Source organism: Balaenoptera physalus (genome assembly GCF_965194825.1).
Source record: "Balaenoptera physalus genome assembly, chromosome: 17".
In the NCBI taxonomy this organism is placed as follows: Eukaryota; Metazoa; Chordata; class Mammalia; order Artiodactyla; family Balaenopteridae; genus Balaenoptera; species Balaenoptera physalus.
The window spans coordinates 13,915,877-13,943,840 of NC_138895.1; the positions used below are offsets into that span (position 1 = coordinate 13,915,877).

General features: G+C 39.0%; 1 protein-coding gene across 7 annotated transcripts in view; it reads left to right on the forward strand.

Annotated features, from left to right (window-relative positions):
• The first annotated feature begins 19,318 nt into the window (after positions 1-19,318).
• The window catches only part of PREX2 (phosphatidylinositol-3,4,5-trisphosphate dependent Rac exchange factor 2), a 287,172-nt gene continuing 278,526 nt past the window's right edge, over positions 19,319-27,964 (forward strand). For 2 of the 7 annotated variants that reach the window (XM_082433586.1, XM_082433589.1), the window contains exon 1: positions 26,595-27,193. In XM_082433586.1, coding sequence (XP_082289712.1) covers positions 26,708-27,193 — 486 coding nt within the window. In that variant the 5' untranslated portion in view covers positions 26,595-26,707. Of the gene's footprint in view, positions 26,553-26,594; positions 27,194-27,964 lie in introns of those variants that run through there. The other 5 variants (XM_082433581.1, XM_082433585.1, XM_082433587.1 and 2 more) reach the window with 3 other exon arrangements.

A 27,964-nucleotide genomic window follows, 5' to 3' on the forward strand; every position in this document is an offset into this window, starting at 1 on the left:
TTTCGACAATACTAAAGCAACATCTTTTGCACATGGGTTTTCATTTCAAAGCATTACTTGAAATGGCACACCAGTAAATGCTTAGCTTCACTGATTTTCTTCAGGAGGAGGATAATGGGGTGGGTAGGGTGATGTTTATAACTAGACTAATTTTGAATGAGCCTTCATTATTCATTTTGCTTCATGCATGTGCTGATGAATAGTACACAGAGTCTTCTGGAGTTTGCCTGGAGGACTGGTCTCATTTATTTATTTGGATATTGAAGGTATGTTCTCCCGTTGCCAAACCTGTCGTCTTTTCATGTAATTAAAAGCATTTATTCCAGAAAAAAACGTTGACAGATAATCAAAAGCTAGTGAATTCCTTCAAATCATTGAATGATTTCTAACAAAGAAATTCTACCCTGAATAGCACCCTCATGGGTAACTGAAAGAGTAAACAGAGAAGCCTTTAAGGTGTATCTTAATAGTTTCCAGGTTCACCCTTACTAAAGTCAGTGAATGAGCTGAGTCAGGGTCACATCTTAAAGAATAGCGTCTGAGACTCTACTTTAGAGAAGGTTAGTGAGGATACTCTAAGATGATTTCAAATACAGAATTGCTGGTAATGCCAATAATGCCAAATATCACTATTCACTTCACTTCTGTCATAAAGCAAATAAGAAGTAAATATTGAAACACATCCTTATGTGGTGCAGTTCCAGTCTTCGGAATATAGTGTTCAATGTATGAGAGAACAAACATGTAAGAACAAGGAGATTTTAATAAGGTTGAAAGGTCTTACTCCTTTCTGAAAAGAATTGTCTCCTTGCTGATATTTGTAGGCTACTTTTGAAGTTCATATGGTGTACTATAAAGCCAACTCACTGAACTACTTTCTGGAGAGACACGTGGCTATTTCTAATTGGAAATGGAGGCTTTGCTGTGGGTCAGATGACTAGTTATTCATCTTCACGGATGGTATTGTTTTATAACAGGTGCAGCAGGTCCTAAAGATGGTCTAGATGATGAGACCTTAGGATTGTGAAATTGGGCCATTGTCCTTCATACCTAAAATGAGAGTGTGGAACATGGTGATCTCCAAGGATCCTTGCTATTTTTCTAAAGTGGAGGGTTGCCTAGTAAAAATGAAAATCGGCTTTGTAGTCCGTCAGCCCTGGAGTTACCATCTACTGGCTGTGATCCCGGAAAGTTATTTGGTCTCTGAGCCTCACCTGCACACCTGCAAATCGAGGACGCTAATGACTTATATCATCAAGTTACAGTACAATTTCATTCATCGTTCCTGACCCTAAAGTACATGGGATGGCGGCTAGCGTGTTGAAGGTGCTCATCTGTGAGAGGCATTGTGAATTAGATATGAACCTCTGCCAACAATTAAGCGTGTAACTTTAGGAAAGCCGATTAAACTGAAGTTGCTATCACCACTCAAACCTGGACCCTAAGGTCTAATGGTAACCGCAGTCGTGAGGCTCTCAACAGATGTGAAGTGCCTTTGCGTGAGAATATCAACTATTGCCAGGCTGAGCTCTTCCCATGGGGAAAAAAATATCCCATGGTCATTATTTGGGGGGGGGGGATTTACTATTTAAAAATAGGTTGCCTTGGGAGAGAGGGGAAAGTGCTGAAAGGATGCATTTTCACAAAATTTGGAAAACAGTTCCACACCTCTCCATACATATTCCCTAAAGCCGTTGCTAAAAATGGTGCTTAGTGTTGTATCCCTTGGCTCAGAGCCTTCAACTTGCTAGGGGCACATTGAAAATAATACAGGAAATGCCTCATTCAGGAGAAGTTGGTGTATCCTTTCTTCAGGCAGCCTCATCTGTGCCAAATCCAAACCACTCTTGAAGCTCTTTGGTTGCATTTTAAATGAAAAGAAATATATTTCTTTGTGTTGGGCTCCAGGACACAAGTGTTTGCAGTTGAATCAACTGTAAAACTAAATTCAGGTCCTGCCATCCCACTGTTCAAAACCTCCAACAGCATCCCATCTCACGCAAATCCTCACTCTGGTCTACACAACCCTGCACAACTACTGGCCCTCTTTTCCCTCTGACTTCATCTACTGCATTCTCCCCACCTTTCAGCTTCAGTCACATCAGGCTCCCCAGACAAACTCCTATCCTAGGACCTTGACACTTGCTCCATCTCTGCCTAGAAGGTTCTTTGCCCAGACATCTATCTTCATACTTCCTTCCTTCATGTCCTTAGGGCCTTCTGGCATTGTCATTCTCTCATTGTGGCTACCTTTTCTGTTACTGCAATCCTCCCATCCCTTCCCCCTTCCATCATCTATTCATTTCTCCTTAGTAATTTTGATTAAATAATATTGCAAACATTTTATTTATTTACCTTGTTAGTTGTCTCCTCCACTACCTTGTGAGTTACAGGAAAGCAGGTGTTTGTTTTCTAATTTGTTTTATTCTGTACTTACACAGTATTTAAAACAGGACCTGACCCAGGATAGGTTCTGAATCCATTTTTATTGAATGAATGAATAAATGAATGTTGATACCAAGAAGAGAAGAGTCATCAGTTCATTGGGACATACGTTCAGAGATCTTAGAGCATAAGTTCCCCAAGGAAAAGATGAGATCTGGCTAATTCTCTACTGCCTCCTTCGAGCTTTGCAAAGTTCTAGAATGTAGTGGGCGTGCACTAAATACTTATTTTATGATTTTATGTATGTATGTATGTACATATATATGATTTAAGCCTCTCCTAATTGTCACAGTGTGTCCTGAAATAAAACATCATGCTTTGAGCAACTGTTTTCTTATTATAATTTGGCTATCGATTTTGTTTTAGGAGCTTAAATAAATTGCTTATTTCTGAGCCTCAATCTTCCCATCTTTGAATGGGAGCAATATTATTTTAGTGTATGTATCTAAGAATTAGAATAGCTAAACCATATACAGTGTCTGGCAGATAATAATGTTTTAATAAACATCATATGTTATTTTTGCTCTTTATTGAAAATCACTCTCACTCTAAAATGATTCTTACGGTACAAATTACATTTGCATTGTTCTCTCTGAGGAAGAATTTAAAATCTCTGCCACAACACAACCATCTGCAACAATAAAACAAATTGTAGATTCCCATTCTCAAGTTCCTCCCTACATTTCAAGCTACACCTGTGCAGGAAGCATTATATCACATAAACAAAGTCTTAATCATTGACTACCAACAAAAAAGAGAAAAGGGGGGAAAAGATCTACAACTTCCACAGGAAATTTCAAGCACAAATTCTCACAGTCGCTTCTATTCACTTGTTTTTACTGCTTTAACCATTGTTTTAACTACAGCTCAAAGAGAAACATTCGTTTCATGATTTTTTTTTTTAATTTCTTGTTTCTCTCTGCCATTGGGACCTGCTGCTACTTTTATTTTTGGCCGCGCTGCGCGGCATGCAGGATCTTATTTCCTCAACCAGGGATTGAACCTGTGCCCCTGAAGTGGAAGCGCAGAGTCCTAACCACTGGACCACCAGGGAAGTCCCTCATGATCCTTTTTCTTCCTAAAAGCCGAGTACTATCGCTGCTCTCCAACCTGGGTGATGGCAATGCTTGCACTAGCCAGTCCTGCTGAATTAGGCTAGGGAAACTAGGAAGTCAGAGATTACATTCTGGAAGTTAAATTTAAAGTGGACAATTTTTATTTCGAGTGCCATAAAAGTGTATATAGTTCTTTCAATTGCAGCCCCAGAAATCAGTCTCTGTTGGAAGGCATGCTTCATTAACTTTCATCTATGTAGGCCTGGGGCAGACAGGAGCACCATCTTAGAAAATCAGTAGTATTATGGCTATACTTTTTCTTCTGTTATCAGCAGTAGAAGTTTTGTAGGAGGAATTGTTTTAAGGGAATCTTGATAAGGGAACTAATATAATACTTCAGAGAGATTTCTAAATGTATCCCTGTTGTGAACTTGCCCTATTTATCTAAATTCCCAGAATTTATTTTTGTTTTGTGCCGATCAGCCTTCGACTCATTTATCTCATTAGTCTTTCTTTGTTAAACTTTAATTAAGTTTTAAGAGAGGCCAGGGTCAGAAAATAGCACTAATTGTATGTGGTGTAATTTGTTGTCTGAGTTGGTAAAAATGTCTCTGTTTTGGTCATTTTTAGTCATTTTCTGTTAAAACTTTAAACAAAATTTTCTTTAAGTAAATAGGGCAAGTTCACAATTGAGATAAGTATGGAAATATCTTTAGAATATTATACATACTTTGTGGGTAATTTCCTTGAAATAATAATATTTTATTTAGATCTCATTTTAATCATGAATCTACAAAATTGGCTTTGAAAGATCCTTAAGTTCAAATAGAATGGCTTCTAGGTTGCATCCAACCTAAATTTGAGCTTAATGTGGCACCGTTTTGGTGAGTTTATGTTTTGGTCGAGATAACGCATTGATTCTCTCATCTCTAAACTGCTTCTTGATTCCCTTTCAAATGCAGTGGGGAAAAATAACAGCACAGTTTTTTATTTTCAAGATCCTTTTGGTCGATTTTTTTTCTCTCAGGAGTCCTTTGCCTTACATGCTTTGCTACCTAATGCTCTTAGAAGGAGGAAGATGTGGTGTTTAGAGAATTATGGTTGAGGCAATATGTCTAAAATTTTCATGTATTCTCTCCACAAATATTTACTGAGCTTCGTTATCTATTACCGAGTAACAAACCACCTCAAAACTTGGTAGCTCAAAATAACAGTCTTATTATTTTGCATGACTCTGTGTGAGGGCTAGGGCTCAGCTAGGTGGTTGTTCTGCTGGTATTGCTTGGGGTTTCTCATGAGATTGCAGTGAGATGTCAGAATCATCCGAGGTGAATTCTTCACTCGCATCCTGGGCACCTAGGGGCTCCTCCATGTGGCTGTTCTCTCCAGTGTGTTGCCTAGATTTCTTAACAGTGGCTCAGAACTCTGAGAGGCAGTTAGTGGAAGCTGCCACCCTTCAGCAAGTCTCGAAGTCCCAGGACATCACTTCCATTCTATGCTACTGGTCAAAGCCAATCACAGGATAAGGTCATTTTCAAAAGATTTTTAACGGAGGAAAATGAAGGTTTTAGCTCAGATTAGAGAGCTGGATAAAACATCTCTTCCACCTCTACAACAAGACAAAAGCAGGAAAACTGCATACTAATGACATTTTGGGAGCCCTTCCGAGAACTAAAATCACTGGATAAAAAATTACTTGAAATCTGGAGAGAAATATGCACCTACAGGGAAGAATAAAATTTGAGTGTTGCTTACTTTGGACAGACACCACCAAACACCAGCTAAGTTGGTAAGAATATTCAGCTAGAAACTTTTAATGAGTTGCTAAAAGCCAAGTAAGGGCTTGAAGGAAAGTATGAAGCCCCTGGAGGCTGCAGACCTAGAGGGGATTACATCCTCTTGCAGGTTTTTCCTCTAAGAACTCCACCAGGTGCTCACAGGGAAGACCAGGGAGAATCTTGAGAAAACTTCCCTGAAGTTCTGGTTTGGGCAGGGCACAGCAGCCACTGCCATAGCTCTGCCCAGATCTATCTCCTCTGTCTCCGTTATGGAACAAACTCTTGATCCATAGGGGAAAGGGCAACAAAAACTGTAGTGTGAGGGTACTGGTGGAAACCTACTGTAACGGGCATAGGGAAACAAGAAAAGAAAAGATCGCCCTGGTGAAGGGAAGAAATATGTGCTAGGCCCAGCTTTACATCTGAAGAAGATGCAGGAACGCTTGTAAAGAGTGTACTCCCGAGGTTCATATTGTCTGCCTAAGACTGAGACTTGATCAGAACGTCAGAAAACAGACACCCCACCCCCCCACCACCATCACTCTAACAAGTGTTAAGTACAAATAACAGTGGAATGTACAGTGGGAATCCAGTACAAAGGGAAGAACCCAGGGCCACACAGGGAGCAGGTGTTGAGAAAACCCATCGGCAACTAACCCATACTGTAAAGACAAGATATCTGTAGGGGAATTTGAAGCTCTAGTGCACAGAGGGTAATCATAGCAACAACAAACTTCAAACCCAGTCCAGCTTCTGACTAGACTAACACAAAACTCTGTTCTAAAAGCCTTACAGAAGGAGAGGCAAGCTAACTTCCAAACTTTAAAAATTATTTACTTCAGTATCTAATATCTTATACAACATGGCCAGATTTCAACAACAACAAAAAACCCACATAAGGTATGCAAAAAAAGCAAGGGAAAATAAAAGTGTGAAAGGATATAGCAGTTATCAGAACCAGTCTCAGAAATGACACAGTTGTTGGAACTATGAGACAGAGAATTTAGAATAACTATGATTGATGTATTAAAGGCTCTAATGGAAAGGAAATATGTAAGATAAGACAGGCAATTTCAGCAGAGATGGAAACTATAAGATAGAATCAAATGGAACTGCTAGACACCAAAACCACAATAACAGAGATGAAGAATGACTTTGATGGGCTTATCAGTAGACTTGACATAGCCTAGAAAAGAATCAGTGAACTTAAAGATAGGTCAACAGAAATCACTCAAATTGGAAAATGAAGAGGAAAAAAAAAAAGTGAAACACTAAACAGAGCATCCAATAGTTGTGGGATAATATAAAATGATATAGCATATGCATAATTGGAATCCCAGAAGGAGAAGGAACAGAGAATGTGGTAGAAGAAATATTTGAATAAATAAATACTGGAATATTTTCAAAGTTGGTGATAGACATTAAACCATAGATCTAAGAAGCTCAAAGAATACCAAGAAAAATAAAATTTTAAAACAATCCAAAAAACAAAACAACAAACCAAGGCACATCCTGTTTAAATGCTAAAAACTAAAAAGAAAGAGACTATCTTGAGAGGCATCAGAGAAGACCTCTACACAGGAACCTCTACACAGGAACAAGATAGATAGTAGACTTCTTGTCAGAAACCATGCAAGAAAGATGACAATGGAATAACATCTTTAAAGTGCTGAAGGAAAATCTATATCCAGTGGAAGTAACCTTCAAAAGGGAAAGAAAAACAAAGGCTTCCTCAAACAAAGGGAGAGGAAATAAGCTCCACTTCTTGATTTGAGGAGTGGCATGTGAATATAGGGAGAGAAGAAATTGGTTGGAGGACACCTTTGAAGGTAGTTGCAATCATTCACTGCATGCAAAGTAGAGGTTATGCTATTTGGGGAAAGTTCATGTTATCTCCTTAGACCTTTTTTTTTAAATTTATAAAATGCTGATATTGGTCTGCATGATTTCCATGATTTCTTAAAATTGCAGTATTTACTTTTTTCATAGTAGTTGTACATTGTTCATTCCTTTATCAATCTGGGAATAGGTTTTTTTTGTGTGTGATATATAAAAAATAGTCTATTTTAATATATAGTCAATCTAAATAAGTGAATATATTTATAATGTATAAATAATACTATGATATAAATATACAATATGTATTTATGATATAAACAATATTTAATAAATAATAAAATAATATACTATAAATAGATGAATATATTTAAGAAATTTTAGAATGGTTGGCTACACATAGTGGCTATGGCTGATTACAATTATCTATGGAGGCCTAAACATCTACATGTAAGCTGATGTCTGTACATTGATAATAAATGTCAATCAGGAGTCAAACTGATTAACAATGGTCAACAAATATAATTTCAATTTCAGAATTATTTTATCTTTTAACTTTCTTTTTTTAATCTTATGACATATTAAAAGAGAAAGACCCTGGATATTTCAATTCAGTTGCGACAAATATGTATAGAGTCAATTTCTTTGCTTTTTAAAATGCTAATAAGAAGTATTGGAATCAGTTTTAGATTTGGTACTCTTAAAATTATTTTACTGCCACTTACAAGGATATTTCTGAGATTATGTAAATTATGATGAAGCTTCTAGATAGCTTGAATCATGCCTAATACATTTGTGCACATTTGTTAAAGAAAAAATATATTTGTTAAAGAGAAAATATTCAATGAAACTTGTTAAAGATGGTGAGACAGACTTTATTCAGGACATTGTGATAGGTGTAGATCTGCTACCAATACACTCTGAGAACTTCAGCCCAATGTTTTAATCTGTAAAATGGAGTATTGACAGCTATTCTGTAGGGTTATTGCTAGAATTTTAGAATGAAGCGTTTGCCCCAGTGTCTGGAACAGAGGATGTATCCAATAAATGAAAGCTTTTGATACTCTTTTGAATGTTTGATGAGGAGGAGGATATCATCGAAAGATTGTTACGCTTTTCTCAACACATTTAATTTGTATCTTCACACATATTGAGCAAATTGAGTAAATAGTTTGACCATTTTGATCCTGATTACATTAACAGGAAAGCTACCTTTTGAGTTGGAAGGGACTATTCCAATTGTGTCTCAAGAGGGATCCCTATTTTGCAAAACAAAAATTGATCAGTCAACCAATGTTTACTGAGTACCTTTGTCCCCAGACAAGATACACGCATACACAGACACACTCACAGATACACATTCACTTTCAACTGGATACAAATTGGCGATTTCAGTTTTCTTTCTTTCTCTTATCATTTTGTCTCTGGACTTGGCCCTTGAGTTTGCAGGTTGTATTCCTTTGCTTTGTGCCCCTCCCCCATGCTTCAAAGTGCACATCTTGCATCAATTGAGTACCTACAGCAAAAGCGGGCAACAGATGTGTGGGCTCTGCTGTATTTTGGTATTGTAATTTCCTATCACGGAAAAAAAATGAGAAACGTCACCAAGGAGTCCAGGGGGATTTCCTGACTAGCAATGCCTTTGAAGTTGAAGAATACTTTTAAGACAGAGGTTTTTAATTGTAAAGAATCTTAATCACGTAGAGAAGTATGCCTTTGAACAGCACATTTACGAGTTCAGGAAGCTCATTTCCATGAAATGATATTCTAATTGTAATGCATTTACTTCTCTTACACTGCATGTGTCTGGCAAGCTACAATTTTATTTCTTAGTCTTATTTATGACATTCTGCAAATTAGGCTACTTACCTTAAACTATTCTATATAAATGTTTTTACTCCCAATGCCCATTATTTTAGAGATGCAATTTTAGCCTTTAATTGGAGAAAACAACATAAAGTGGCTGAGACTGAGGTTTTCTGGGTTTATACTCCTGCCATCTCTGCAGGGGGCTATTCTCCACTTGAAATGTCTGAGAATTCCCACGAACGTTAATTCTGGGTATAAACTCATCAATCTGGAGGAAAAGAGACTTTACTTCTAAATTCAACTATCCTAATTCCGTTTGCTTAAAGTTTGAATAAACTGAACTTATCTTAAGACGGAGATTTTATCACGCAGAAGCTGAAGCAAGAGGATTGAAAGACTTGTCATCTGAGACAGGAAAATGACACTGTTCAGAGCTTATGTTAAAAACACATATTGCAGGGCATCCCTGGTGGCGCAGTGGTTAAGAATTCACTTGCCAATGCAGGGAACATGGGTTCGAGCCCTGGTCCGGGAAGATCCCACATGCCGCGGAGCAACTAAGCCCGTGTGCCGCAACTACTGAGCCTGCGCTCTAGAGCCCGTGAGCCACAACTGCTGAGCTCACGTGCCACAACTACTGAAGCCCGCGCACCTAGACCCCATGCTCCGCAACAAGAGAAGCCACCACAATGAGAAGCCCACTCACCGCAATGAAGCGTAGCCCCCCCTCACTGCAACTAGAGAAAGCCCGCGTGCAGCAACGAAGACCCGATGCAGCCAAAAATAAATAAATAAATTTAGAACAAAACAAAACACATATTGCCATAAACATTGCATTGTTTATCCCAATTAGAAGGCAAGATTATTTGTTTGTGTTCACATTCCTAAGTAGTAAATATATCATAACAAGAAGCATACTTTACGTCTTTGGTCATAGTAACGCGCGCACACACACACACACACACACACACACACACACACACACACACACACACATCGTCCAGGACCATTCAAGCCCAAACAAAATGACATTCATTAGGAAACCATACTCTTCTGAATTAGTTGCATTTCTGAAATGAAATAAATATTTTTAAGTACAGTTTCTTGACTTAAAACACAATCACTAATTGCAAATGGTTGTGTTGATATCATCAACCTAACCTGAATAAACTAGCTAATATTAGTAAATATATTAATAATAATTATACATATATATGCATATTAATATATCTTTGGCCCCAGGGTCTCTTAAGATTTGGGTTACAAATTTGGTTTCGAGGTGGCTTATTTTATCCAGTTTTTGTCTTTAATAGTGTCAGTATTGCCACTGATATATTTGGTTTCGATTGAAGGAGATCTACTTCTTTTATTTTCTTTTATCTTTTTCACATATGGGGTTAAAACCCCTGGATAACCAATAATAGCTCCTCATCACAGAGGAAGTGTGAGGTAAGGAAAACTCTAGCAGGTAATGCAAGTCAGGTGAAGTGTCTTGAGAAGACCACAGTGGCAGCCTTACCTTTGGGTAAAGGAAAGCTTGCAGAATCAGATAGGGTGGGAAAACTTGGGGACCTGCTGGAAGCTGGGATTACACAGCACGTTATATGAAATTGAGGAAAAGTCAACTGCATATAACAAAGAATGGGGGTGGCGAGAGTATGTGTGGGCTCTGGTGGGTGTGGTTGTAGGATGGTAGAGATTACAGTTATGGTTAAGCTGATATAGAAAGAGGGTAAGAGGTATAAATAAAATGGCAAGTTTTAGTGTCAAGAACATAATTTTTTCCTTAATTAGGAGACTTGTGTGCTAAGCTAAAAAGTAAGAATCATCTGCACTTCCCAAATACACTTTCATCTTTGCTTTAGTGAGAAGCCCACAGAAAGGCCTAAAGCAGCTTCATAAGTCATCTTCATTTTTCGTGAAAAACAAAGAAGCACATTTTAAAAAATCCCACACTTCATTCATCCAAATATTTTCTTAGAGTCTAATAAAAAAAGTATTCCGTTTAAAAGGAAGGTTTAAAAATTCTTTTCTTCATACATGTGAGCAATAGCTCCTATGAAAATGAGCTTGCCGAAAACTTCTGATCAAAATTACAGACAGCTTTTCCATGACATCTAATTTGACTGTATTTTCCTCATTTTTTTTCAAAAAAAAAAAGCTTGAAAAGAAAGGCAAACTTGTACTAAGTATTAGCTTTTTCTCAAAGACATCTCAAAAGGCACTATCGGATATATTCTCTAATGCCTACAAATGTTTAAAGACCATGTGAGTCATATCAAAAATAGTGTTTTTCTTTTTAGCAGATTATTTTGAATTTCAGAAAAGAAATATAAAGTGAAAAAAAATTCCTCTATTCATAAAGATTAAGGATTAATGTCGGAGCTTCCTTGGTGGCGCAGTGGTTAAGAATCCGCCTGCCAATGCAGGGGACATGGGTTCGAGCCCTGGTCCGGGAGGATCCCACATGCTGCGGAGAAACTAAGCCCGTGCGCCACAACTACTGAGCCTGCGCTCTAGAGCCTGCGAGCCACAACTACTGAGCCCACGTGCCACAACTACTGAAGCGTGTGCACCTAGAGTCAGTTCTCTGCAACAAGAGAAGCCACCGCAATGAGAAGCCTGTGCACCACAACGAAGAGTAGACCCCACTCGCCGCAACTAGAGAAAGCCCGTGCACAGCAACGAAGACCCAACACAGCCAAAAATAAATAAATTAATTAAATAAATTTAAAAAAAGAAATTGTAAAAAAAGGAGTAATGTCAACATTAATACATAAGCATCTTGCTTGTGACAATAGTTGAGGCATATTTTGATATTAAGGCACTATAAGAACATTTTACTTAAAAATAGGGCAATTTTTTATTGCAAAGTCTGTGATACCAGCTGCGTGTCCTACAATTCAACTCAATTCTGACACTACCTACTGGAGCTAGTTTCAGATCCCACAGGTTAAGGGCTCAGTCCTACAGAACTAAATTAGTGACTTGGAAATTAAGAAACACACTTCTAAATAATTGTTGGATCAAAGAAGAAGTCAAAATTGAAGTTACAAACTTAAGGAAGCAGTGTAAAGAAGTGTTAAAATTATCAAGATGCATTTTAAAAAACTGTGCAGAGGAAGATATAAAGCCTTAAATGGCTTCATAATTAAAGAAAAATTACTGATTATACAGGTTTTTAGTACCTAGAAAATTAGAAAAACAGCAGCAAGGAAAATGAGAAGAAAACAGGAAAAAGAAATTAATAAAGATGAGGCAAAAATAATTAAAGAGAAAAAAATTATAAAGACCAAAAATCCCAGAAGTCAGTTGTAGGCACAGACCAGTAAAACAGAAAACCCCTTCCTAAACCTGGTTAAGAAGAACAGGATACAGAGCAAATATATAAAATATTAGAAATAAGAAAGATGAGATAACACTGATGTGGAATTAAAATATGATATTATTGCATACAATTACATGACAACAAATTGAAAAACTAGGAAGAAATAAAAGATTATTCAGCAAAATATGAACTACCAAAATTTTTACAAGAGAAGAAAGAAAATATAAATAGAAGTTGCAATTTAGGTTTATCTCTACTGTTGAAAAAATACCAGGGGTGGGTGGATGGTTTTATAACTAACTTCTAGCTCACCTTTATTTTTTATTTTTTTAAACATCTTTATTGGAGTATAATTGCTTTACAATGGTGTGTTAGTTTCTGCTATATAACAAAGTGAATCAGCTGTATGTGTACATATATCCCCATATCCCCTCCCTCTTGTGTCTCCCTCCCACCCTCCCTATCCCACCCCTCTAGGTGGTCACAAAGCACCGAGCTGATCTCCCTGTCCTATGTGGCTGCTTCCCACTAGCTATCTATTTTACATTTGGTAGTGTATATATGTCCATGCCACTCTCTCACTTCGTCCCAGCTTACCCTTCCTGCTCCCTGTATCCTCAAGTCCATTCTCTACATCTGCGTCTTTATTCCTGTCCTGCCCCCAAGTTCTTTAGAACCACTTTTTCTTTTTTTTTAGATTCCATATATATGTGTTAGCATACGGTATTTGTTTTTCTCTTTCTGACTTACTTCACTCTGTATGACAGTCTCTAGGTCCATCTACCTCACTACAAATAACTCAATTTCATTTCTTTTTATGGCCGAACAATATTCCATTGTATATATGTGCCACATCTTCTTTATCCATTCATCTATCATTGGACACTTAGGTTGCTTCCATGCCCTGGCTATTGTAAATAGAGCTGCAGTGAACATTGCGGTACATGACTCTCTTTGAATTATGGTTTTCTCAGGGTATATGCCAAGTACTGGGATTGCTGTGTCGTATGGTAGTTCTATTTTTAGTTTTTTAAGGAACCTCCATACTGTTCTCCATAGTGGCTGTATCAATTTACATTCCCACCAACAGTGCAAGAGGGTTCCCTTTTCTCCACACCCTCTCCAGCATTTGTTGTTTGTAGATTTTCTGATGATGCCCATTCTAACAGGAGTGAGGTGCTACCTCATTGTAGTTTTGATTTGCATTTCTCTAATGATTAGTGATGTTGAGCATCCTTTCATGTGTTTGTTGGCAATCTGTATATCTTCTTTGCAGAAATGTTGATTTAGGTCTTCTGCCCATTTTTAGATTGGGTTGTTTGTGTTTTTGATATTGAGCTGCACGAGCTGCTTGTATATTTTGGAGATTAATCCTTTGTCAGTTGCTTCATTTGCAAATATTTTCTCCCATTCTGAGGGTTGTCTTTTTGTCTTGTTTATGGTTTCCTTTGCTGTGCAAAAGCTTTTAAGTTTCATTAGGTCCCATTTTATTTTTGGTTGTTTTTATTTCCATTTCTCTAGGATGTGGGTCAAAAAGGATCTTGCTGTGATTGATGTCATAGAGTGTTCTGCCTATGTTTTCCTCTAAGACTTTTATATAGCTCACCTTTAAAAACAGATCATTTCATAGCAGATGCAAACTAGTATATACAGAATCATTAAACAACAAGGTCCTACTGTGTAGCACAGGGAACTATATTCAATATCCTGTGATAAACTATAATGGAAAAGAAATTAATAAGAATATATGTATTTCTGAATCACTTTGCTGTGCAGCAGAAATGAACACAATGTTGTAAATCAACTATACGTCAATAAAATAAAAATTTAAAAAAACCCAGATCATTTCAATGTTATTTAAACTATTTCAGACCCTAGATTTTTTGAGATGTCTCCTCACTTATGTGAAAAATGCAGTTTAACTACTACACTTGTTAAAGAGAACACAAGAAAAGAACTGCTCATCCACTGCTCTTATGACTATGGATGCAAATTCCTCTAACATTAAATAATACCAAGTAGAGTGGATTACATTGGCAACGTATTTTAAAGAAGAAAAGATGACTTGAACACATACAAGTGTGTGAGGCGAGAATGTAAGAGATGAGAGAGACCTGCCCTAAATCTGCACCGTTGCCAGTTGTTTATGGGGAGCATTTCCCTCCTCTTTTCCTTTTTCTCTCCCCTCCCGCATCCTTGGACTTTTAAAGTCCACGTGTGAACCTGAGCTGGTTTCCAAGCCGTTTTGCACATGGGCTAAAGCCACACCTAAGAAGCTGGAACATACACAGCCTCCTAGGGCTTAGCCATTGTTCAAGTGAGAAAATCCCTCTGGCAACTGTTGAGGGAATGCATGAAAGTTAGGGAATGAGATGCCAGCGGTGAGGAGCCCCTCTTCAGAGACCACAGGGTGTCACAAGCAAGGCAGACTCCCAGATCGTTCTGGGTGACAGAGGTGGCCAGTGTCCTGGAGCTCAGAAGACTTCCTAAAACCCTGGCTCCTCCACGGTGCATCAAGGTTTCTCTCCTTTCTCGCTGATTCTGCAGTCAGAATATCGTGTGTTGTATAACCCGTCGCCCAGTATCATGTTTTTAAAAATCTGTAGATTTTTCCATCTAGTACACACCAGTTTTCATAACTTCCCCTTCAGAACTGGCTTTCTGTTCTGCCACACCTCTGTGTTTGTATATTTATTTAAGTGTATGTTCACATGTCCGTTAATCAAGGTATGAAGACACTACAAGTCCTTTCTTTTTGGATATCATCAACCTTTTTATTTAAATGCTCTACTGGCAGCTTTGTTATATCAAATGTGAAACTTCTAGTTAAAGACGGTTCAAGATAGTGGGATGAGGAGCTTTTTCCTTAATCTCTTCAAACTCTCCCCTGTACCACCGCCATTAGATAGTTAGAGAAAACACCTACTGCCATGAAGAGAATGAAAGAGAAACATGAATAGGAGGAAAATTTCAACAAACTTCTGAAAGATAAAAAGAGAATGGAAGTTTTTTGACAAGGAAAAGAGATTGAGGCTGTGGCAGAGCAGAGTCAGTGGGGGTAAAGGCGTCGGGACTGAGGAGAGTGGCTTAACTGAGAAGGCTGTCTGCAGAGCAACTTAATGTTTTCTTCCTGACAAGTCCATTTCTTTGCTTTCCTTATCTGTGTTCTCATAGCTCAGTGTAGGAATCAAGCATCAATCTCAGTCTAAAAATACCTAAGGATTCTTCTCTAATCAGATATAAGTATCTACACAGGTGGAATTAGAACTTTTGGTGTCAGCCCCCCAGAGTGAAGTTCTCCCATTTTGGCCACTGGAACCTCCACAGCTAAAGACCTGCTACCTGCCTGTTCCCTTTGAAGGCTTCATTTCATTTAGACAAGTCCTGAATACATCCATAAAGTTTCCAGTCAGTGTTCCTATTAGTGAGAGAGACCAAGTAAGAAAACAGACCCACATACAACCACAGAGGAAATGCATCCCTGCTACAGGCAGAAATTATTCCGTTCTCTTGTCTTAAATAGAATGAATATCCAAGGACCGTCAACATCATGAAAGGACAGGCTAAAAGGCAGGGCAAGATAAAGAATAAGATTAAAAAAAACAAAAAACAAAAAAACAAACAAAAAAAACAAAAAACAAACAAACAAAAACAAAACCCAGAAAACCTGTCTCTAGAAGAAACAGAGAAACTTCAGAGAAAGACTTGAGAAGGTAGTACCCCCAGAGTAGAGGAATAGAATGCTAGGTGAAAAGAACAATCAGGGAACAAATTAGAACATTTATTACATGTATAATCATATGCCAAATGAAAAATTTAAAGAAGGATTAGAATATAAAGGAAGTTTCTTACAACATAGAGAACAAAACAGTGAACAAAACAAAGAGGCAACAATAACAAAAACAAAACAAAGAGTTTGAATACTTGAGATAGATAAGATATACAGAGAATAATTCTAAGAAAGCCAACTCACCTGATAGGAATTCCAGAAAAATAGGGAAACAATTACCAAGCAGAAGGAATTTTAAAGAAATAATACAAAAAACTGTCCCAGAGATCAGAAGAGACTACTTTTCTGTTTGAGTCTATCAAGTTCCTACCGAATAATTGAAAGAAGACCCACCTGTAAACATGGTCCTGAATTTTTTTTGTCAGAACACAAAAGAAAGAGAAGATTCCTGAAAACTTCCAGATAGATAAAATAGGTCCTCTGCAAAGGATAGAGAGTCAAGTAACATTGAGCTTTCAATCACCAACAGAAATGGTAGGAGAAAAAGGAGCAATGCATTCGAAATTCTAATGGGCAATAATTCTAAACCTAGCATTCTTACACAAACTATCCATTAAGCAACATGGCAAAACAGATACATTTTAGGCACACCAGGACTCAGAAAACTTATATCCCATGCACCCTTTCTAAGGAAGTCATTTCAGATATAATTCAGCAAAATGAGTGTAGATATGAAGTGTTGTCACTTGAATTGTGTGCCTGCCCCCCAGTTTTGTAGTTCTATCCCCCAGTACCTATGAATGTGACCTTATTAGGGAATAAGGTCTTTGCAGTGATCAAATTAAGATGAGGTCATTAGGGTGGACTCTAATCCTATTATGACTGTGTCCTTCTAAAATAGGAAAATTTGAACACAGAGACAGACAGGCATAGAGGGAAGATGATGTGAAGACACAAGGGGAACACTGTCTACAAGCTAAGGAATGTCTATGGATGCTCGATGATAGGTGAGAGGCATGAACAGATTTTCCCTCACAAATCTCAGAAGGAGCCAACCTTGCCAACACCTTGGTCTTGGACTCCAGCCTCCAGAACTATAAGATATTAATACCTTGTTATGGCCGCCCTAGAAAACTAATATACCAAGACAAAAGATTTCTGGTATACAAGATGGTGGAATTCACGTGGAGGCCTTGGAATAACTATTCTAGAATGACAGTTTTCAAGCAGGTCCTTAAACAATCAGTCCATATTGGGAATGAAATCAGAGGGCTCCAAGAAGAATGAAGAACAGAATAGACACAAAACAAAATAACAGATAGTGCCTAAGGGGCTAGATAATGTTAGTGACTTGTGAAGAAAGGGTATATTTCTTCTTTTCACAAAAAATTAGGATCTCCGCCAAAAATGGAAAACAAACCAAAAAACTAACAGACTGTGTGACAAAATCATGGCAGATATGAAGGAAACCAAGAAATGTCATGAGTGTCTTTCAGCAGTTGATGGTGTTATGAAACAGAAATCATTGAACCTAGAAGTGGTCCCTGGAGTGTCATGAGGGTTACGAATTTGGACCTAGAGAAAATGAAATGTAATTTTATCACACTACTTGTTTCTGCAGTGAGGATTATTAAAGTAGTCATATAATATATGCTCTGTTTGTTGATTTTAAGCTTTTAGAAAGAGACTTTAGTGTGGTCACAGAACATAAGATAAATGTTATCAGTCCTAACAATACAAAACTAAAGATACTGCTCAACAGGTAGAAGGTGGAAGGTGGTGAGAAGGAGAAAGAAGGGCAGAATTTAAATTCTGTTAATAGTTAAACAGTTAATAGTCTCATAATATAGTGGGTAGTCAAGAGACATTGCCTAAATTTTCTAAAATAAGAAAGAGTAATTTAATTGTATTATTTATTTGTGCAAAAGCTATCAAAAATAACTAAAATTATAACTGTCAAAAATGGGTACAATCTTTCTCAAATTGATAAAGGACATCTGTGGAAAACCTACAGCTAACATCATACTTAATGATGAGCAACTAGATGTTTCCTCACTAAAATCAGGAATAAGACAAGAATATCTGCTATCACCACTACTATTCTACACTGTTTTGGAAGTCTTAGCTAATGCAACAAGACAAGAGAAAGAAATAAAAGATATACAGACTAGGAAAGAAGAAATAAAACTTTTTTCACAGATGACATGATTGTTTATGTAGAAATCCCAAAACAATAACAACAAAAACTCCTGGAACTAATAAGTTCCAGCAAGATGGCAGGTTACTAGGTTAATAAATAAAAGTCAATTTCTTTCTGCTATACCACAAATGAACGACTGGAATTTGAAATAAAGAACACAAGACCATGTACATTAGCAACAAACAAACAAACAAAAAGGTGTAAATGTAACAAAATACCTATAATATCTATATGAGAAAAAATTTCAAAATCTGATGAAAGAAATCAATGAAGATCTAAATAAATAGGGAGATTATCCATGTATACAGGTATAAACACTCAGTATTGTCAAGATGTCAGTTCTTCTCAACTTGATCTATAAATTCAACATAATTCCAATCAAAATCTCAGCAAGATAATTTGTGGGTATTGAAAACCGATTCTAAAGTGGATCTGGAGAGACAAAAACCCAGAATAGCGAACTCAATATTGAAGAAGAACAAAGTTGGAGAACTGATATAATGCCTGACATTAAGGCTTAGTATAAATCTAGAGTAATCAATACAGCGTGGTCTGGTGAAAGAATAGACAAATAGATCAAGGTAAAAGAATAAAGAGTTCAGAAATAGAGCAACACAAATATAATCAGCTGATATTTGAAAAAGGGGCAAAGACAGTTTAATGGAGAAAGGACAATCTGTTAAACAAATTGCACTGGAACACCTGGACATCTACCTACATGCAAAAAAAAAAAAAAAAATCTAGACAGAGACCTTTCACTTTTCACACAGATTAACCCATGGATCATAGACCTAAAAGTAAAATGAAAAACTATAAACCTCTGAGAAGATAACATAGGAAAAATCTAGGTGACTTTAGGTTTGGTGATGATAAATACAAACCTTTTTAGATACAACACCAAAAGTATGATCCATGAAAGAAAAAATTGACAAGTTGTACTTTATTAAAGTTAAAACCTTCTGCTCTGCAAAAGGACCATGTCAAGAGGTTCAGAAGACAAGCCACAGACTGGGAGAAAATATTTGCAAAAGACACATCTGATGAGGAACTACTATAGAAAATATACAAAGAACTCAAAACTCAGTAAGAAGAAAACAAACAATCTGATTAAAAAATGAGTCAAAGATCTTAACAGGGGCTTCCCTGGTGGCGCAGTGGTTGAGAGTCTGCCTGCCAATGCAGGGGACACGGGTTCGAGCCCTGGTCTGGGAAGATCCCACATGCCGCGGAGCGACTAGGCCCGTGAGCCACAATTACTGAGCCTGCGCGTCTGGAGCCTGTGCTCCGCAACAAGAGAGGCCGCGATGGTGAGAGGCCCGCGCACCGCGATGAAGAGTGGCCCCCGCTTGCTGCAACTAGAGAAAGCCCTCACACAGAAACGAAGACCCAACACAGCTAAAAATAAATAAATTAATTAAAAAAAAAAAAAAAAATCTTAACAGACACCTCACCAAAGAAGATATTACAGATGGCAAGTAAGCATATGAAAAGATGTTCAACATGACATGTCATTAGGGATTTGTAAATTAAAACATCAATGAGATGCCACTACCCACCAATTAGAATGGCCAAAATCCAAAACCCTGACAACACCAAAGGCTGGAGTGGATGTGGAACAACAGGAACTCTGATTCATTGCTGGTGGGAATGCAAAACACCACTTTGGAAGACTGTTTGGCAATTTCTTACAAAGCTATGCGTACTGTTAACATATGATTCGGTAATCACATTCCTTGGTATTTACCCAAAGGAGTTGAAAACTTACGTCCACACAAAAACCTGCATGTGAATGTTTTTAGCAGCTTTATTTATAATTGTCAAAACTTGGAAGCATCCAAGATGTCCTTCCACAGGTAAATGGATAAAAAGACTGGTGTATCTAGACAACGAAATTTTATTCAGTGACAAAAAGGAATGAGCCATCAAGCCACGAAAAGACGTGGAAGAACCTTAAATGCATATTCTGAGTTAAATAAGGCAATCTGAAAAGACCACGTACTGTATAATTTCAACTATATGACATTCTGTAAAAGGTAAAATTATGGAGACAGGTAAAAGATCAGTGATTGCCAGGGTCTTTTGGGGAGGGAGGGAGAGGGATGAATAGGTAGAGTACAGGGGATTTTTAGGGTGGTGAAACTATTCTGTATGATACTGTAATGGTGGATATAATGTCATACGTTTATTAAAACTTATAGAATGTGCAGCACAGGAATGAACCTTAAAGTAAACCATGGACTCTCATTAATAATAAAATATACATATTGGCTAATTAGCTGTAACAAATGTGTCACACTAACGCAAAATGTTAACAGTAGGGGAAACTGGTGGGGGGGATGGGTAGAGTGTAAGAGGATTCATGGGAATTCTCTGTACATTCTGCTTAATTTTCTTATAAACTTAAAACCACTTAAAAATATTAAAAGCCCAATAATTTTTAAAAATAGTTACAAAAAGCTATTTCACAATGTTCTATTTTTATATTTATGTGAGTCCAGAAGTATTCCAGCAAAAATGAAATTCTTCTCCACCACTAAGAGTAGCCTAGTACATTATATATGTGTTTTCAGTCAACTGGCTTTCCTGCTTTGGTAGTTGTGATTTCTTTCCTGTACATTTTATCACATATTTCCTTCACTGCTTTCTGTGATTGGTTTGGGAAGAGTATTAGATGGATTTGATTATGTGGTTGGGACATTTCAGGTGAGATGAATGATACTTGCTCTTTGAAAATACAATAAAATAAATTTAATATTTGTAGTTTTTTCTTATCCCCCAAAGGCTCACAATCTATAGTGAAGCTCCTTTACATACAGAAAATTTTTCTCTGAGGAATTAAAAGGGTATCTATGTTGGCTTCTCCTATTGAAGAAAAGTTACAGGAGAAAGAAAAAGCCAAGTCAGACTTGTCTTTGTTTAGAAATAGAATGATTAAGCTCTGGGAGACCAACAGAGTTTCAATGCATTATATTCCTCCATTCAATAATTCATATATTCAATCAGCAAATATTCATTTAATTACACTTACTTGCCAGATTTTGAAGAGGCTCTGGGGCTACATTGGTGACATGGTCTTATTCTTCAAGACACTGTGGTCTGGTACAGAATTCCATTAATTGATCTGTCAGTTTTGATAGTCTAATCAGTGATATGATAGAGAGGAAGAACTGTACTCTGGAGCTTGGCACTGCAAGAATACTGAAAGTAATCTAGTGTGGCTTGGGTGCGTTTTGTAAAGGCGGGTGTGGCAGGGAAATGAAGCCAAAGAGGCTGAGCCGTAAATGACATTTGCCTTTTCCACATTTGAAGCAGGATCAGACCCCTCTTGAATTCCAAGAAAAACTCTCTTGACCTCTTCTGTTATTCCTGATGACCATGGAAGCAGTTCCTCAAGGGCTTAGACCAACCTCATACAGGAACACTCTAGGACTGCCTCACCCTTCTTGTTTCCTGACTCGAATCTTCTCTGTGAAAACCTCTAGGCACTCATGCATGGGCAGCCGGGAAGTACAGGGACCAATCAATGCCCTGTGGGGCAATCCTTGACTAACTGGGAATAAGCTCTGATGAATAAATGCTTCTTCCCTCTTCCTCCCCTTGGGTGGACAGTTCTGAGATGTATTTCACAAGCCTTCACAGTAGGTCCTGTAGGATAGAACATCCGATTTCCCACAGGGATGGCCAAGTCTATTATGCATCCCTGTGTTGGTTTTCCCTCTTTCTCTCTTCCTTCCCCTCACTCTTGCTCCCTAGGAATACATTGCCATATATATTATTTTTATATTGGCTTTTGTCTCATTCTCTGCCTTCTGAGGAAACCAGGTTAAGACAAGCAGGGAATGACATATTTTAGGTATTGTGTGTACACACACACACACACACACACACACACACACACCCTAGTGATAACCCGGGAGAACATAGTAGAGAGTGTTAATATAGGAGATAAGGCAACCAAGTAGAAGACTGAGGTAGTGATATGGGTGAGATATGAGAGTGGCTTGAACTTGGGTAGTGACAGTGGCGATGAAGAGAAGTGGGTAGATTTGAGAGAAGTTTTAGAGATAGAATAGCAGCTAATAAGATTTAGGGGGTAAGACAGAAGAATCAAGAATGATTCCTAGGTAACTGTTGGTACCCTTTATTGAGTTAGAGTGTGGAGAAGAGAGAACAGGGTTGGTGGGAGAAATAATGATTTCTATTTTAGACATGTTCTGTTTTAGATTTTTATGGTATAGTCAAGAGGAAATAGCCCTGGTGGTTGATAATGAGCTTCTGGAACCCAGGAGAGAGAACTGAGGTGGAGGAAAAGATGTAGCTCTCATGAGCGTGCAAATAGCCTTTTGAAGCCGTGAACCAGGGAAAGTGAGTATGAAGAAGACCTAGGATCAAATTCTAAAGAACAGCAACTTTTAGAAATGGGCCAAAAAAGAGAACTTGGCAAGGAAAGGAGAGAGGGATAAAAGAAAAACTAGAACAATGGTATCAGAGAAGGCAAAGAGAGAGAGCTTTCCTAGGATGAGAGATAGTCAATGCTGTCAAATGCTACAGGAAGGTAAAATAAGACAAGAAATGAAAAACACCCATTGGAATTAGAAACATAAAGACATTGGTGATGTTTTCTAGATCAGTTTCACTGCAGGAATGGGAAAGTAGTCCTATTAAAGGGGTTTGAGAAAAGACTGTGAGATAAAGAAATAAGGACAACATGTTAGTTTTGTATTGCTATGGTAACAGATTACCATAAACCTAGTGGCTTAAAACAAAACAAAATGATTATCTTATAGTTCTTTGGGTTATGTGAGCAATGTGCATCTTACTAGGCTAAAATCAGGGTCTCATCAGGACTGTGTTCCTTGTGGCGGGCTCCAGAGATTCAGTTTCTTTGAGTTTTTCAGCTTCTAGTGGCTGCCCACGTTCCTTGGCTTGCGGCCCCCTTTCTCCATCTTCAAAATCAGCAATGTTTCAACTCTCTGACCATTCTTCCTTGATCACATCTCCCTCTGTGTTCAACCCTGGAAAGATTCTCTGCTTTTAAGGATTCAGGTGATTAGACTGTGCCTGCCTGGATAATCCAGGAGACTGTCTCCATCGCAAGGTCCTTTGCTTAATCATATCTGCGTGAGATTACCTTTTGCTATGTAAAGTAACATATTCATAATTTTGTGGATTAGAACATGGGTATTTTTTGGGGGGGCATTATTCTCCCTACCACAGGCAATGAGTAGAACTCTTTAGAAATTTTTAGAGGGAGGAGGGAAATAGGGTGTGCTTGAGGTATGTGAGGTTGGGGAGGATTTTTAAAGGAAGTGACAGGAAGGGAAGCAGGAAGATGATACACTCCAAGGATGACATCCTTCCGAGACCAGTCACAGACAACAACTGGCTGTTTGTTTTACTGGGTTACCTGTAGGTTAAGGTTCTGTCATGGGAAAGTGCTTATCCATTACATGTTAGATTATGGCCATGAGGATGATTTGGGGTTAATCAAGATAGTATTGAAATGAACTTTAAGAACTTTAGAGTCTTGCTAAAGTAATCCTAGGCAAACATTTATTTAGTTTGCTATGCCATAAACGTTGTTTCTAAAATTAAAATATGGCTTATGAAAACTGTATTTTGTCCTTTTAGGCAATACATATTCTAAAATCTTTGTATTGAATGATAGAATTAATTACATGCTCCAGGATACCCTGTACTTCTGATGGCTAAATTGCCACCAAAATTAAGTGGAAGTAACTGAGGGATTAAGCACGAAGTATAAACTAAATTAAGAAATACTTTTAGAATTCTTGTCCAGGACTCTTAATTGTACGTTATTATAGCTCTAATGTGTCTATGATATTTTTTATACTAGTGTAATCTATGGTCTCTCAGAAGCCAGAGTAGTCAAGGAAATGCCAGAATCAATTTTACTTGTAAATAAAGAACAGTCTGATGCTTAGAATTCTCAGTTTGACAAGATTGCCATGCAATCAATCACTCTTTCCATTTTTTTTCAGTGTTGTTATCTTTTAATGAACTTCAGCATCAAATTTGACCTATTACTTTACCTGGGCCAATGCTAGTTTTGAAAGGGCAAGGAGACTAAAATGACCTCTATCTGAAATATGACCAGGGAAACCCTCTTCTTGCAAAGAGATGGCCTTAGATTTTCTTTTAGTGCAGGAGTTGTCCTGCTCTGGGCCTGACCAAAGGAAAGCTACTGTGTACTGTGCTTTGGCTCTTTGAACCGTACGATAATAGATTCTAACCATACCAATGCATGCATATGAAATAAATTTAATGGCAGAGCTAGTTTACTACTCAGCCTTTTTTCTCTATCTTTTTTTCCTGGCTTTTCCTTTTTATGGGATGCTTCAACCTCATTAGTATTTCAGGAAAAAACTGGACCCTGTCCATCATTTTGGTTGTTGCTTTCTTTTCCTGGCAGACAGAGCCTAAAGTTTCAATAGAGGAACCAGGGAAGGATACAACACATTCAGAGTTTATGAAAGATCTTATTTACCATCAAAGTGAAGGTTTCCAGATACTCCCACTCTGTTTTCTTATGATCTTAAGTCTTTGATGAGGAATTAAGGACTGCAGCCAGGGCTACAGAAGAGAGGGAGAGGTGCATGGCAGAAGGCACTACACAGTGTCCTGAAGCTGTTCATTAATTACAAATGATGTTGCGGACTGAGCAGAAACTATTAATATCTTAATAATTTCTACGTGAGCACTTCTGAGAGAAATCTGAATCTGTACACTTAAATAAATATTTTCCTGCTAGCTTCCATTGCCTTTTTTTTTTTTTTTTTGGTGAAGTATTCTCTAGTGGGTTGGGTATAGACTGTTTTTTTTTTTGATGGAAGAAAATTGCATAAACAGTTTTTCAACTTGGGACAATTGGTAAGAGAGAAATATTATTTTATCTAGAAGAACTCCTGATGGAAAACATGATTTATTTACTTAACTTTTTACGTTAGAGAAGGCTGCAGACTAGGGGGGAGGAAATGCATTCATTCCTTGCTGCCTGTAGTACATGGTGAAAAGGTTCAGTCCTGTCTCATTTTCCCCTTCATTACTGGGTGTGTGTTTCCCAAGTCTTCCGTTGGTTTCTTTTGTTTATTGTTTACTAGGTGCTGTGAGGTCTGCTCTTTAATGTGCCTCGTCCTGTTCTTCTGCCACAGGGTGTGAAGACATTGACTGATTTGTCCTCTGCTCGTGCTACCTCTAAACAGCCATGTGCAATAGAAAGAGGAAATCTGCATCTTGTTCATCAGCTCCTCACACATCATTCAAAAACTGTGCCCTTAATATAAGAAAAGTACAATCCCTCTTTATTTCATTACAGAGAGGTATAGCGATTCATCACAAACCATGCTCTGAAAGGACATCATCTGGAAACCTGATAATTATTTTGACGTGAATAACAGGGAAAGCATCTTAATTTCTTTGTCTTGTTAATGCTTCTAACTATGGGCACAAATGAACATGCCACTTTCTGCATCATAACCTCACTCCTCCGTTTATTTAAATGTCACTAGGGTGAACTTTCCTACTTAAAGTTGTTCTAAGGAGGAAAAAATGACCCTGAAAGATATACATGGTTAATATCAAGACAAAAAAATATATGGATTGTTTTGCTTGCTTGTTAAATTAATTGGGAATATTCAGTGCTCATTAGGTCCTGGCTCTGTTTCCAAGTAAGAAAAGGCAATAAACAGACACATTAAAATCAGGACACGCTCTGTGTTACCACTTTCAAATCCTAAGACTCTACATCTATATTTATATCTATATCTATGTATTTGTATCTATATCTGTATCTCTATATCTTTTGATGAGCATTCAGTAGCAGCTCTCTCTTTTCAATTAGTGACACTGTCTTAAATCGTAGCAGCTCAGAAACAAAACTGGCGCAAATATTCTTGCCTCTGGTTGAATTTACGTTCTATCCTGATGTTGAAAAAGAGTTACAGACATGCAAAACCTCTCCCTCCAAAACAGCACTGTGCAAGGATGATGCTTATTGTATCTGGAGTTTATTGTATGGGCCAGGCTGTCACTTTCCCATAGTGTCTTCATTTATTATGCTAATTGACTTTCCAAGTGCAGGCAGGAGGGTATTCGCCTTGTCAAATATTCTCGGTTGGTGGGGGGGTTAAAAGCAAACCTGTTTTGTGCCTGAATAAAACCAAAAATCATTGTGCTTCTTTTCAAAGACGGGAGGGTCAATACCATGGTTGTTTTTGTTCCCATGCAGTTATGTAACCTTGGAGATTTGTTTCTTTGCTTTCAGGATTTGTACAGAACACATGAAAGCTAAACAATAGGCGGGAGTCAGAGGAGCAGCCCTCGAGCTGTGTCTTGGAGTCTGTCCTCCTAGGTTTGGGAATCTCCAATTCCATCTCCAGCGCTGTGTGCGTGTGCATGTGTGTGCGTGTGCGTGTGTGTGTTTAGTTAGCTGGCACGCAACACACTTCCCCAGGGTTGTGCTTCCTTTTTCCTGAGATTTGGCGAAGGGTAAAGGGTCGGAGTCACATGGATACAAAGCATTTGATTAACGTCCAAGTCACCGCTGGGGCTGCCGGAGCCGCCTCCCCTCCAGCCCCGGCCGTGCGAGGCCAGAGCCGCGGGGCGCGGTGCGCAGGTCCCGGGCGGGAGCCCCATCCCCCGGGAGGGAGTGGCCTCGGCACAGCCCCCCGTCTCCCGCGCCCGACTCCCGGCGGGCGCCCCCTCCTCCGCCCCCGCCCCGGCCTCTCCCCGGCGCGTAAAGTCGCCCGGCCCACCTCGGACCCGGCGGAGGCGGCAACTTTCCCTGCCGGCCGCGCGGGGCCGGGGCAGCGGCGGGCGCGCGGGGCAGCGGCGGGCGGCACGGCGCCCACCATGAGCGACGAGAGCCGCGGCGACGGCCGCGCCGAGAGCGCCCGGGACCTGGAGAAGCAGCTCCGCCTGCGCGTGTGCGTGCTCAGCGAGCTGCAGAAGACCGAGCGCGACTACGTGGGCACGCTGGAGTTCCTGGTGTCGGTGAGGGGCTCTCGGCGACGCGGGGCGCGGGCGGCGCGCGCGGCATTGTCTGCGCGGGGGCCGGGGACCCGTCCGGGCATCGCGGGCACCCGAATCCGCGCGCCGACGCTGGGTCCCCGGTGGGGAGGGGGGGGATTTTTAATGCCTGGAGACGCGCCGAGGGGCCGGGGCGAAAAGTTAGCTCGCGTGGGAGAAGGCTCTGGTTCAGGGAATCCCTGCTGCCCCGTCTCTCCTCACTCTTCTCTACCCCGCTCCCTGGTCTGCTCGAGTGCGTTGTGTAATTTTTTTTTTTTTTTCCTTGTCTTCCTTCCCGGGGATTTTGTTTGAAGACTCTGGCAGGGTGGTTAAAGTCTGTCTGCTACATTCAGGTACCTAGAGGTAAAAAAAAATATCCTGATTCTTCTGGAGCTTGAGTTCATTATTCAGATGACATGGCAGTGAAGTCCCTTTAGTTATAATAATCTTTGGAGCATAGGATTCTGGTGGGGGGTACGGAGGGTAGCGGGGTTATGATCTCCAGCAGCTGTTGGATATGAAAGCCACGTGCAGTGCTCACCGCAGCCTCGTCCTACTGTCTGCTTCCCCCACACCCCAACCTGGGGTTTAAATCTGCTGTTTAAATCCCCCGCCCCCGTGGGTTCAGCTCCCGGGTCCCGTGTTCACACTGAGCCCAGGAAAGCGGTAGAATAAAACTCCCATCCAGCAACTTCAGGATTTCGTAGAACTGGCAGGAACTTTGTTTCAGAGTTTCAGCTTGACTCCCTGGAGGTC